Source organism: Cricetulus griseus, chromosome 3 (assembly GCF_003668045.3).
Source record: "Cricetulus griseus strain 17A/GY chromosome 3, alternate assembly CriGri-PICRH-1.0, whole genome shotgun sequence".
NCBI classification, from domain to species: domain Eukaryota; kingdom Metazoa; phylum Chordata; class Mammalia; order Rodentia; family Cricetidae; genus Cricetulus; species Cricetulus griseus.
In genome coordinates, this window is record NC_048596.1 from 20,034,126 (window position 1) to 20,048,545 (window position 14,420).

At 37.3% G+C, this 14,420-nt stretch overlaps 1 protein-coding gene and 1 pseudogene across 8 annotated transcripts in view; one reads left to right on the plus strand and one right to left on the minus strand.

Annotated features, from left to right (window-relative positions):
- The window catches only part of Lcor (ligand dependent nuclear receptor corepressor), a 114,391-nt gene that overhangs the window by 61,957 nt on the left and 38,014 nt on the right, over positions 1–14,420 (minus strand). For all 8 annotated transcript variants that reach the window (XM_035441835.1, XM_027407331.2, XM_027407328.2 and 5 more), the window contains 2 exons: positions 9,715–9,780; positions 9,031–9,110 (listed from right to left, as the gene is read on the minus strand). Coding sequence is in view for 3 of the 8 variants with exons in the window: in XM_035441834.1 (XP_035297725.1) it covers positions 9,031–9,110; positions 9,715–9,780 (146 nt within the window). In the remaining 5 variants the exon portion in view is untranslated. The remainder of the gene's footprint in view (positions 1–9,030; positions 9,111–9,714; positions 9,781–14,420) is intronic.
- LOC103160437 lies at positions 10,433–13,986 on the plus strand (annotated as a pseudogene).

Genomic DNA, 14,420 nt, shown 5'->3' on the forward strand with positions numbered 1-14,420 from the left:
AAATAAATGGCAGTTAATTTTCTCGAGAGAATGAAAGAAAAGGAAATGGAAAATCAAATGGCAAGCTTCACTTCAGAAGAATAAAGCAGCCTGGATTTCCCAAGTGTAATACAAACATGAAAGGATGACTTTTGAAAGCCACTCCTATTTAAATACATACCTACTATGTGCCTTGATTATCTAAATTTAGGTGCAAATGCTATTAATTCATACCACAGGGTATAAAAACCTAGGAACTAAAAGCAAGTGTTGTAGTAACTATGTTAGAAGAGCCTTCCAGAGCCACTACTGTATATCTACAGCCTTCCTGCCTGTTATCCATGGCTTCCTGACATTTTAAGCAATGAGCTAAAAAGAGCTGACAAGATGCAATTCATTGATTTAAATGTCAATTTCCTTCATCTTATTATTTTAAATGCCAGCAATCCCTAGATAAAATGGCCTCACTACTTTAAATGTTCATATACTTTAAGGTCAATTATCTAACAAAGACTCTAAAATTATTGTTCTTTATATAAACAAAGTATGAACTTGCTTAATGCATTTTTGCTAGATATAAATGCTATCTTCAATATGGCTAAGCAGACTACCAAGTTAATGAGTAAGGAAACAACTAAGTTTAAAGGCTGAATGTGTCTTCAGCTTTTATTTTTTAATTTGGGAGGGACTGTTTAATGCGGGTATGTGAAGAACTGAAGCATAAGGAAGTAATGGTTCAACACTAATGAATCTACAAGAATTAGGATTTCAGAGAGGTAGTGACATTAACATAAACATTTTTAAAAATAAGAAATTGAAAACTCAATGATCTGAAGTCCCCAAGAACAATATCTATCTGTAAAGAGTATTAAGACAGCAGAGCAATGGTGACGCAAGTCTTTAATCCCAGCACTTGGGGAGGCAAAGGCAAGTGGACCTCAGGGAATTCGAGGACAATCTGGTCTACACAAAGCCAGTTGCAGGACAGCCAGGACTGCTGCACAGAGGAAACCCTGTCTCAAAGGGGGAGGGGGTGAGGGGGGGGAGAACAACAACAACAACAACTTCAAAACTGATAGGACAGGTGGATCTCTGTGAGTTTGAGGCCAGCCTGGTCTACAAAGTGAGTTCCAGGACAGCCAGGATTGTTATATAGAGAAACTCTGTCTTGGGGAAAAAAAAAAAAAAAAAAAGAATCATACAATTCTTGCCATTAGTATTAAAATAGAGACCACCTTAAGCCAGCTGCCCAGCTGCTCAAGAGTTTCTCACGTGAATACTAGATCTGAGACTGAGTATCATCCAATACCTTTGTCTCCCACTGGCTGGTGCTTTTGTGTAATGAGAATACTTATTGTACAGTTGTCGACTTTACTATTGGAAGTAAGTAAATTCCTTTTACTTTTTAAAGACAAATACTTAGTATTAAGATGTTGGTATTACTCCAAACAACCTAAAAGTTTAATACAATTCCTATTAACTACTCCAGAACGCCCCCACACACATTCTCTTAGCTTCTTAATGACGCATACCTACAACCTCATAAGCTGACAGAAAATGGCAAAGCTGTAGGCATTTGAAAGAAAATGAATCCTCCTCTAGGCATCTATCTTTTAGAACTTCTTAAAGGAATTCTACAGAAACTGAGTTTTAATGCATTATTCAGAACGTACAAAAACTCACCCTTTGCTGTGGATAGTTTCCTTACATTACAAAAGTACAAGCTATTAAAAAGTATTAAAGATAAGTCTAAGCCATCCTCACAGTTAATAAGGATTTCTACTTACTGAAAATCCAAAGTTGATACTACCCCCAATTTTCATTCAACAGCCCAACACATCAGAAGGCTTTCTGAAATTTTTATCCACTCTCCTCTTATGACTATGAATGTCCCTAGATGCCTGTGGTCATTTTAAGTGCAAGGATATAAAGCCGCCCATTCAGAATAATAGCATTACATAATCTAAGCATTATGAACTCCTACAGCACTGTATCTGTACACTAGACAGCACTAGTTATCTTGCATTACGTATTTCTTAATTCTTCTATTACATTACTCTATTGATAAAAGTACTATCTGTGGGGACTGGAGAGATGGCTCAGTCAGTAAAGGCACTAGCTACTATCCAGAGGATCTATATTAAATTTCCTACATGGCAGTTCCCAACTGTCTATAACCCCAGTTCCATGTTATCCTGGCCTCTGAGGCCACTTGCACAGATGTGTGCTCACAGATACACATAAATAAAATCCTTTAAAAATTAAAAACCAAACAAACATACAATTAAACCACAAAGAGGTATACTCAAAGATGTAAATAAGAGTGGCAAGATGATTCAGCAGATGAAGGAAGGTGCTTTCCTCCAAATCTGAGGACCCAAGTTTGAGCTGGCACCTACATGGTGGCTGGAACTCCTGCAAGTTGTCCTCTGACCAGCACATGCCTACTCATCAATAAATAAATGTAATAAAAAAGTATAAAGAAAATACAAGTAATATTGTAAAGAACATACACCTAATACAAACAATAAAGACAAGAGAAATACTATAGTCTTTTATAACAGAGGGGAAAGAAGAGAAAGATAGTCCATGTGCAAACACCCAGTCCTTGGCAAGCAGAAACAGACAAGTGAATCTCTGAGTTCTAGGTCAACCTGATCTACGTAAGAGTTCCAGGAGAGCAAGGGTTTCCTAGTGTGGGGATGGGTCAGGGAGGGGGTGGGGGGAGAGGAGTCTTCTCAAGGAAGAAGAAACTTTTTTAGAGAACCTCAGAACTTCACACTCAATAAAATCTTAAAACCTTAATGTCTATTCAAAATGCCTCACTTTTTTTATGCTAACAAAATGTAACACTAACAAGAATTTTTTTTTAATATGAAGACTTTAGTAATTTTTCTTGCTTCAAAATACAAAGCTGAATGAAGTCATTCTATCAGTTAGTTTTTATGAAACTATCTTTCTTGTTGTTGGTATGCTAGGATGCTCTCAACAGTAATCCAAATGACGACGTTCTGCGAACAAGTTGCAGGCAAAAGTCTTAAGGCATTCTTGCCTTGTTGAATCCCAACAACTGTGACTCCTAGAGTTACACTGAGTGTGTCCTAATCGCACCATTGTTTGTAACTAGCTCCCCACTTCTGTTGGTTTTGCTTTTAAACTTTTAATTATGTGTATATGTGTATGTATATGGTGCATGCACATGGGGGAGAGCTGTGCCAGCGATGTCAGAAGAGAATGTTGGGTCCCCTGGAGCTGGAGTTTCAGGAGGTTGTGAACAGTCTGGTCTGACATGAGTACTGGAAGTGAGCTTGAGTCCTCTGGAAGAGCAGTATCAAATCTGAGCCATGTCTCCAGCACCTGTTTCAATTTCTTCCTCTCCAGCTTCTTCTAAGAATATGAACAGTGCTCAAGCTTCCTCCAAAATCTTGTCTCTAACTCTGTGTCTATTCATTCTCTGCTTGTTTTCCTTACCACTCTTTTTAATTACTTAAAAATTTGGTAAGATATATCCATTACTTAACACAATCATCTAGTTTCTCACTAATACTGAAAACTGGCCGTCCATCCAGCCCTCACCACAGTAACCCTGGCATGCCAGCCTCTCAAGAGTGTACTCTGGGCATCCTTCACTTCCCTCCAGGTCCATTCTATTCTGAGAGGTGGCCCAGGAGTCTATGCGAGTACAGTAAAGATGACAACAGTCCCTGTATTTTGTTACATGTGGAATCTAGAAGATACTTGATGTAAAGCAGGCATCTCTTTTACTGTTCTTTCCAATTTGATTTTTTCCTACTTCCTAAAATTGAAGGTCCCCTGGAAGTCTTTAGGATTTATCTCCCTTAAATATATCATTTGCTCTAAAATTCTCCCAAGATTTCATCCCACATGCTGTATTTCAATTTCATTTACAGAACTCTATTTGGACTGGACATTTTCAATTATATGCTTGCTTTCACAATAAACTACTTTCCAAGTAACTTCACTGGCTATCACACCTTTCCCTCCTTCCTCAAAAGCCACCTGAGCTTGAAAGCTGAAGTTAGTATCACTTCCTTCTCCTTTATTTCCATCCACTAACATTTACATAATGCATGTATAATCACCATATACTGCTAAAGCTTTAATCCAAATTCTCTAAATGAATCTTACCTATTAATATTCAAGTAAAGATCCTAGTTCAGGCTCATTTTCTGGGTTATTGCTAGATCTTATGATTTCTCATTATGAGTATCTCTCTACTGCACACTAAAAAACGACTTAATTGGTTTAAGTACAGATGTTCTTTTGAGGTACAAATTGGGTTCTACTTCTTTAATAAAGCAACTCCAGTAACATCTATTACTTTGTTTATTTATATTCTCTTGTATTATGAGCTTTAAAAATACTTGTATGAGAATGGGGACTTTGTCCTTAATATTTCCTACCTGGAGTTCCAGGTATTATGGTACCATCATGCCCATCTTATGCCTAAAAAAAAAACTTTTTAAAGACTAAATACCAGGCACGGTGGCATGCAGAAGACTGAGGCAGGAGGACTGGGAGCATAAGGCCAACCTGGTAGGTGTAGTAAGTCTATCTCAAAACAAACAAACAAACGATTCCTTCTTTCAGCCAAAAAAAAAAAAAAAATTGAATCAGCAGATGAGTAAGTAATGAGGATTATGAATATATTCTTTTTGTTTTTGTTTTTTTTTTTTTCTTTTTTAGTTTTGCAAGTCAGGGTTTCACTGTGCAACTACTGTGGCTGTCCTGGAACTCACTCTGTAGACCAGGCTGGCCTTGAACTCACAGAGATCCGCCTGCTTCTGCCTCCAGAGAGCTGGGGATAAAAGTGTGCACCACCAATGCCCAGCATGAATATTTTCTTAATGAGGATTATGAATATATTCTTGACACATGGACACACTCAAAATATAAATTAATATTTTCAAGTTTATGAAAATTCTCAGCTTCCTTTTTAGTAAGTACACAGAATATTTACTCTTGCCACTTAACAGAAAAGGGAAAACAGGAACATTGGAGCAAGCCAGAAAGTTGGGACTCACTGACTCCCAGCATAGCTCAAACTGGTCATTTCAAACGGCACCAAGCTCTTTTACCCTCTTTTTCCCCCCTCTTTCCAAGCAAGTAATTCCAAGTCCTGCTTAATTCTTCTTCTGCCTTCCAGTATTTTTATTGCTGTTTTGTTAACAAACTGGATTAATGCCAAAAAACAAAGGTGAAATATCAATTATGTGGATTTGCCTATAACAGTCTCTGTTTCCATCTTATTTGTAAAATTAGAAGAGATTTAAGCAAACTTCACAGGGTTGTTTTGAGGATTAAACTGTAACATACAAAAATGTATTGGCAAAAAGGACATGCAAAAGATGGCTGTGTTTATCTATATTCTCTAACCTCTGTGGTATTTTACTGAAGTAGTTTCTCTTAGTTTCCATTCACATGTTTTTTAAGTGTCTGCTACTATGGGTAGTACAGTGAAATCTCAAACTGCCTTGCTCTGGTGCAGTACATACAGCTGTTAGTTAGCAAATAAACTGTCAGCTATCATAGTGCTGTCTATAGGTAAACTGTATTTTACTAAACAATGCCGCCAAAAAAATAATGTAGTGAGGCCAGAAATTCCAATATGTCATAAAATACTTCATAACAAAAGGTGAAAGTTATTAATATTGTAAGGATTAAAAAAAAATCATATGCTAGGCTGGAGAGATGGTTAAGGAAGTACCAGAATTCAATTCCTAGCACCCACATCAGGTGCCTCACAACTGTCTGTAACTCCACCTCTAGGAGATTCAACACCTCTGGTCTCCACTGGCACAACCTTCCTGCCCCCAACACACACATAAACACATAATTAAAAATCAAAAATCTTTTTAAAATTGTATGCTGAGGCTGCTAAGAAAGTAACGGTAGAGGCTGGAGAGATGGCTCAGCAGTTAAGAGCACTTGTCCTTGCAGAGAATCTGGATTCAATTCCACTTCTAGGAGATCCAAAGCCCTCATCTGACCTCAGCAGGCACCAGGCATGACTATGATGCACAGTCATGCATGCAGGCAAAACACTGATACGTTAAAGTGAAATAAACAAGTCTTAAACAAAAATCAATGGAGTGACAGGCTCAATCTGTGAAATTGTGATAAAGTTCTAACAAAGTTACAGCCACGATACATCAAAGTCCTTAATTAAAGCAAAAAAGGCATTAAATTGATGAGTGGAAGCATGAACAGGAACCTCTTTGATTGTTTCAACTTTAGTCACTATCGTTAACCTACTGTGCCTAATTATAAACCATAAGCTTATATAGACAGGAAAAACAGTATGTATGTTAAGACTCAATACCAGCAATAATTTTAGGCATAAACAGAGATCTTAGGATACATTCCCATAGAAAGAGGGACCGCTATAAAATTTAGGTGAACACAGTTCTATTTCCTAGAGATAGCTAGCTACTTGATTTTTTTCACATGCATAATAAATAAATATGAAAGTTGTATTTACATTATACATTCTAAAAGGCTTATTAGTCACTAAAATTTCAATTAGCTTAAATTTAAAAAAACAAAAATAAAACAAAACATACAACATCTACTTCTTTTTCAAACATGCCATTACTTCTGCTTTTCCATACATACTATAGATTATTTCATCATTAACCCCAAACTCAAGACTCCAGTAATATGCACAACACTGTTACATTTTATCATGTTTTCCTGGTATTTCCCCCCCCCCACTTTTTTTTTTACAGATGTAAGCTTCAAAGCAATGGGTTTAGTTCTATATTCTATTCTTTCTCAGGTAAGATGTTACAAATATCTGCAAAGAATCCCAGGCGATTTACAAGATTTTACATTACTTAGGCTTCTTCACTTCCTATTTTCCAGTACTGGATAGCTCTCTTGAAAAAAAAAAATAAGTAAATCACAGAGATTATATGGTGTCTAATGAAGGAAACAGACTCTTAGAACCAGCTGAGCTGTCAAACAGAAACACTCTTTCTCCATCTGGGGAGATGACTGAGTAAGTTCAGATCCCTAGAGCTCATGGGAAAATCGGACACAACCAATGCACACCTGGAACGTCTGCAGTGAGAGAAGTGAGCAATGGATTCGGGTAGATTCCAAGGGTTCTCTGGCAGCTAATCTGCATGACAGTAGTAACATCAAGGTTCAGTGACACTTTGTTTCAAATTACAAAGTAGAGAGCAATATAGGAAGATAACCAAACTAAACCCTCTGGCCTCCATATGTGTACACACACATAAATGAGCAACCCTGCACACATATGTGCATACAGCCCCTCCCCACAGAAAAATATTCAAGTTAAAAAGTCAACTAAAAACTGTGAAACTACAACAAAAACAACTATTTTAATAGATGCATTATCTCATCATTTATTATGTATACAACATTCTGCTTCCATGTATATCTGCACACCAGAAGAGGGCACCAGATCTCGTAACGGATGGTTGTGAGCCACCATGTGGTTGCTGGGAATTGAACTCAGTCAGTGCTCTTAACCTCTGAGCCATCTCTCCAGCCCCTTCTCCTACTAATATTGATACAGTATTTTGTCCTTATACATCAAAAGAGAGATCATCCAATCATATTACAGTAACATATTGTACCTGTTACGTGGCAGAGAATAGCTCTCTTCCCAATTCTAATTTGAATAGAAAACAACTGTTTCTCCTTTTTCTATCATAATTCCTATTAAATGATTTGCTCAATAGCTAGCATCCAACATGTGCATACATAAATGTAAACACACAGAATTCAAACAAACATGGACTCCACCTATAGCCTGCCCTTGACAATGTTGCTTTATTCTCTACCCTTTCAAATTCAGTAAATTTCAAAACAACCTTCTCATTAATTTAACAAAAATAGACTATCATGGATAGTGGCAGCAGCAATTTTTCATGGAGAAAACAATAAAAAGATGCCCTAATATATGTAATAAGCTCTTAAACCACTCACATGGCATTCAGATGTTAAGCTACTTTTCAACAATAAGCAGTAAACCAGTGGAATAGACTGAGACAAAGAAGATATAAGCATGGCTGTCTTCAGCAACTGGGAATGAAGGATGAAAACTACTCAAAACTTTCAGGAAAGGGGGAACAAAATAAGGCAGTGTCAACTGACAAATAATTGGTATAAACTACATTTATTACAACAGTATGAAAGGTGAAACGGCAACAAGGGCATGTGTGTACCATTCACAGGATAGCAGAGGCATAAGAAAAAAGCGAGACATATAGTATTTAAGAACATACTTCTAAGATTAGAAAAAAGAAAAAGTATTTGTTCAATAAAAATCTTGTTATTTCAGCAGTCCAGAAATAATGCTAGAAGTATGCACTACAGTGATGACTGTGGAGATGAAAAGAGGATAAATTTCAATAGGAGTAACTGACAGATGTCTGCCAATGACCTACAGTTAGTACTTAGCAGAAAGAGTCCAGAATGCTTCCTAGGCTTTGCAGGGGGAAACTGTGGGGAACGAGGTACCATGAAAGCAAAGTGAGGTGGTAAACCCACTGCTGAGTGTTCAGTAACCGAAATGTTTCCAGAGCACAATTACAACTTTTTTAAGGCAGTAAAACAGAAACCAAAAGGTTAACTTGGTAGCCAGATATTATAAAGAAACGCCTTAAAATAAACTTACTAAGTTTTAAGTCTACGGAAATTAATAACTAATACCTTTTTGTACCACAAACAACTTCTATTTTTTTTTAATTGCCATACATTTTAACAGTGTGAGACCCAGTTAATTCTTCTGCCTAAAGATACATAAGACAATGTATGTCAGGACGTAAGATGTCTTAATATGCTAATCAACTATTAGAAACAGTTTAAACTGAAAAGTCTGAAAAACCTTGTATAAACAGGAAATCAAATTTTCCTTTTACTGTAAATTCTCCGAAAATGATTCAAAACAAACAAACAGAAAGAAAGAAAGAAAGAAAGAAAGAAAGAAAGAAAGAAAGAAAGAAAGAAAGAAACTAAAATACCATACTAGACAAGTTCCCCAAGCTTCTTGGTTACCTTTACTTTATCTCTTCTCAAGCAACAGAACAGACAATTTTCATCAAAAGCCCAATCAGAAATGCTTTCAGGTTCACACTCTGCAAAAGAAAAACAAGTTTTAATAGTCATAAAACAAAATTTCAGAAAATAGATCATAGCTAACTTCAAAATATTATATAGCTTAAGAAAACCGTCATTAAATTCTCATGCCCCCACCCCTACCCCCAAGACAAGGTTTCTCTGTGTAACAGTCCTAGTTTTCCTGGAGCTTGCTCTGTATAAACCAGGATGGCCGAAAACTCACAGAGACCTGCCTGCCTCTGCCTCTGCCTCTGCCTCTGCCTCTGCCTCTGCCTCTGCCTCTGCCTCTGAGATTAAAGGTGGGTGCCACCACTGCACAGCTAAACTCTTGTGTTATAATCAAACCCAGGGTCTCATACATGCAAAACTTTTTACTCTACTCCCAGCCATACCTTGAAATTCTTTTCACTATGCCCCCACATCACCTGTCTTAAAAATTCTTGACATAATTCCCAGTTGTTCATTAGTTAATTAATTATGCTTCCCATCCATACACAAGCAGTATAAAGCAGACAAGCATGCAACATGAATGCAGTTTCACCCTTACAAGACAGAGCACAAGACCTACACCACCAAGGAGTTAGCCACAGACTGAGAAATACCAGAAACATTTTTGAATACCTTTAAATAAATTGAGATCTTTTAATAACGCAGGTCCAAACAGCCCTTCAAGAATATTTTCAAACCCTGGAAGGATGAAAGAAAATGAAACAAAATTCATTATCACAGTATTCACTGAAAAATATTGCTTTCTTCAGTTTCTCAGGAATCACTTGCTAATATTGAAGAGATGCTCACACACAAATATAAAAAGGGATGTTTGCCTTTTGTGTTAATGATTAACTCAGTAAAAACTCAAAGTACATTCAAGAACAAAACAGAAACTAGAAATAACTAATGATGTAATAGAAATTCACAGTTCTCTAGTTCCACAAAATTACAGAAATTAGCATTTTTAAAAGTGCCTCCCAAAAAGAAGTGTCAGGGTTCAGAACTTCCATAAACTTTCTAGGATAATCTAAATAGTCCTCTTTTTCCTGCATAGCAGATAATACATAAATTTCTCTTAGGTCAATAGTTTTCTAAAGAAAATTCTCAAGAACAGTTTCCCCGTCTCTCACTATATTTTAGAAGGAAGCCCTGTATTATTTCACAATATAATATGATGGTTCTTTTATAAAAGTAAAACTCACCAGGTACACAAACAGAAAAAAAATGAGAAAATATTCACATAGCTGTATAAAAAATATTTAAAGTCAATGTGTCTTTCTATCAGTGTGAAAGAAGAAGAAAACCGAAGAAGAAATTCGGTTTTGTAACCAAATACATCCAATACACCATGTCGTTTATGAAAGATACTTCAAATATCTTGCTGTTGTACATTGAGAGAAACACAGACAAAGTGAGAAAAAACAAAGTGGAATCTGCAATGGCAAAAAAAAAAAAAAAAAAAAAAGTCAAGGACTTCACTATAAAATTCAAATACTTATTACAAAAGATCTGAGACTCCATGTGCACTTTAACTGTGACCTTTAAAAAGAATTAATGTTATGCATATTTGGTACTTTTCAAATGCATAAAAATATCAAAGAATTTAGAAAGCGAAAGAGGACAGAAAAGATGGCTGGCTAGCCTTTCAGGGGCTGGAGAGGTGGCTCAGCTTGTCTTCCAGAGGACCAGGGTTTGATTCCCAGCATCTGTATATAGGCTCTTAACTGTCCCTTATTAATGCCAGTCCCAGGGGGTCCAATGCCCTTTTTGGCCTCCAAAGGCACTGCATCATACACTTGGTACATTGACAAACAGACAGGCAAAACACCCATATACATGTACAATTAAAATTACAAGGAGAAAGGTAGTCTTCAAAAAAGCACTGTCTTGTTTTAAACGGCAATAAAAATAACATTGTAATTCAAGAAATGTCTTTGTCCTACTTCCTATAAAGCTGTAATTTTTTTTCCTTTTTTTTTTTTTTTTTTTTGGTTTTTCGAGACAGGGTTTCTCTGTGGCTTTGGAGGCTGTCCTGGAACTAGCTCTTGTAGACCAGGCTGGTCTCGAACTCACAGAGATCTGCCTGCCTCTGCCTCCCGAGTGCTGGGATTAAAGGTGTGCGCCACCAACGCCTGGCTTTAAAGCTGTAATTTTCAATACAGTAGCTACTGAAGTTTATATTGTAATTAGAGTTGATTTTATATTATTTTTAAACTGTAACTTTTGATTTATTAATAGAAAGCAATTATTTTTCTACTTTATTTCTTGACATCAAATTATTCCCATAGCAAAATTAAATTACTCACTAACCAAATAGTTGCTTGTTATTTACCTTATATAATTAATTACCATTTCCTCTTGCTCTTCCAAACATTAGAAAAGAAGAAAGGACTTGAGTAAAGACTGTGGAGGTAGAGAGGTGGTGGTATACTAATGAGGATTAATGGCTAGATATTATCTATCTTAGGGCCTGGAGACTAGATACTCTCTACTCTCCTTAATAGCTAACCCCTGCTCCTTTAGGTCAATCTCAAAAACAGTCTCCAACTTTTGAGCCCTCTTACTTTCCAAAAGGGAATTCTTATTTTTATAAATGAAAGCATTTGAGTATCTTAGAAGGTATTAAGTAACTAAAAATCTAGCTGACAAATCTAGCTGATTGATTATTGGTAGTCTTACATGAAAGAATAAACCTACTATTTTCACCTGGGTTTATATAAAATTATAAGACATGTCAAACTTCCATAGTAAGAAATTTTCACTTATTTATTTTTGAGACAGGGTTTCTGCATACAGTCCAGGATGGTGTCCAGCTCTGATCCTCCCTCAGTCTCCAGAATGCTATGGTTACAAGTGTGCACCACTATGCCATGCTGTGCTCTGGCCCAAATTCTAAAAAGGAAAAATGTAAATACAACAAGACATAATAGCAGAGTAGAAAAAGAAAAGAAGTGATAGCTAGAGAGATAATTTAAATTTTACAAAGAATAGAATCTGAAATAGGTCAACCGGGAAAAATATCAGTAACACATAATCACTAGCAGAAAGAAAGAGAAGGAAAGAAGGAAGGGAGGAAGGGAGGAAGGGAGGAAGGGAGGAAGGGAGGAAGGGAGGAAGAAAGGAAGGAAGGAAGGAAGGAAGGAAGGAAGGAAGGAAGGAAGGAAGGAAGGAAAACTACAGATCAAGAAGCAGAGGTTGGAAAAACCTCTGGATAAGGTGAATGCCTGTAATTCAGCATTCAAGAAGCTAAGTGAGAAGGAATGCCACAAATTCAGAGCTATACTATTTATTAATCTCTACACCTAGCCTGGGCTACTGAGTAAAGTATTGTATTGGGGGAGGGGAGAGGGAACACAGAAAGTAAGCAAGCAATCAACAACAATAAATTCAGTTATAAAAGATTTAGCCCCTCAATCACAAAAAGATAAACATGGTATATACTCACTCATTTTTTTTTATGTACTCACTCATTTTTTATTTTTTGACATAGAGCTAAGGATCACTAGTCTACAATCCACACTGCCAGAGGAACTAGGAAACAAGGAGGAGAAGACTGCATAGTCCCTTGAAGAAGGGGATGGGGACAAGAACCCCTAACCAAATTGGAGCCCGGGAGCAGAGAGAGGAAGGAGAGCCTTCATCCAGTTGCTGTTCAAAGCAGAAACAGACACCCACAGCTAAGCACTGAACCATACTACTGGAATTCAGTTGTGGAGAGGGAAGAGGGATGAGCAAAGGAGCCAAGATGGGGCTGGAGAGACCTGCAGAAACAGTGGGCCTGACCTACTGATAGAATGTAGACCCTAGTCATAAAGCTGGGGAAACAGCATTGGGCCAAACCAAGCCCTCTGAATGTGGGTACCAGCTAGGAGGCCAAGACAGTCTATGGGACCTCTAACAGTGGAGCCAGTCTTTATCCCTAGAGCACAAATGGACTTTGGGAGCCCATTCCCTATGGAGGGATACTATTGCAGCCCAGATACAGCAAGGAGAGCCTAGGCCCTCCCCCAAACAATATGACAGACTTTGAAGGTCTTTGGTGGAGGGCCTCACTATCCCTGGGGAGGAGTCAGGGGTGGGTTGGGTGGGGTTGGAGGGGGAACATGGGAGAATGGGAGGGCGAGGGAATGGGGGAGATGGATATGTAAATGAGTAGTAATTAAAGAATTTAAATTAAAAAAAAAGATTTAGCCCCAACTAATTTTGTTCTAAATAATAACCACATACAAGTCATTTCTCTTCTGTTCACACTTCCCACAATACCTGAACCTTACACTTAGGTACGGCATACTATAGATCCATATTTTGCTGTCCTCTGTTCACTGAATGTTAACACTATTCAGTTTTATTAATAATAAATATTGAATTTAGCAGTTGCATAGCAACACTGAATTATCCCACATGCTATGCTTGACATTCACAAAAGGCAAATAAGAACAAAGACACTCAAAATTCATACCAAGATTTCACAGAAAAGCCATGAAGAATGATTACAAAATGCCAAATATTGGGCTCCCAACCATCTTGGTGGCTGATCTTGGCTGGGGAATGTCTCAAACCTTAGGCTGGAAAATGGTGGCCACAAAGATGAAGAGACCTTGGAGTAGTTCAGCTCTAGTCTCCAACTTGCTACAAAAACTAGAAAGCACATGCTGCAATAATCTCTGAAGGTGATCAGACAGTGCAAAGTGAATTTGGCTATCCTCACCTGCAATCACCCAGCTTTGAAGAAATCTGAAATAGAATACTATGCAATGTTGGCTAAAACCGATATCCGTTACTACAATAATATTGGATTGGGCACAGCATGTGGAAACTACTAGAGCATATACTCTGGTTACAACTGACCCAGGTGATTCTGATTGTATAAGAAGTACACCAGAACAGAGTGGTGAAAAGTAAACCAGGAAAGTTCTCCTTTAGTAAAACTTTGCCAGGGCTCTTTAATTTATTTATGTGTGTGTGTGTGTGTGTGTGTGTGTGTGTGTGTGTGTGTGTGTGTGTATATGTATAAACACATATGTATATAAATATATATCATTTGCTGCAACCATGCACATGCCACTATTAAATGAGATTGTATAAATAATCCTTCATAGAGTGATTCTGTACACAGCAGATAACATTTAAAACACATGCCATGCATGCCATGCTGGGGGCTAAAGGCGATGGGTCAGTGGTTAAAAGAACTTGCTGCTCTTACAGAGAACCAAAGTTCAGTTCCTAGCATCCACATTGAGGTTTATAGCTATTTAACTCCAGTTTCAGGGATCTGATGCAGCAGGCACACATGTGGTACAATTAAGATACATGCAGATAAAAATCTTAATACATAT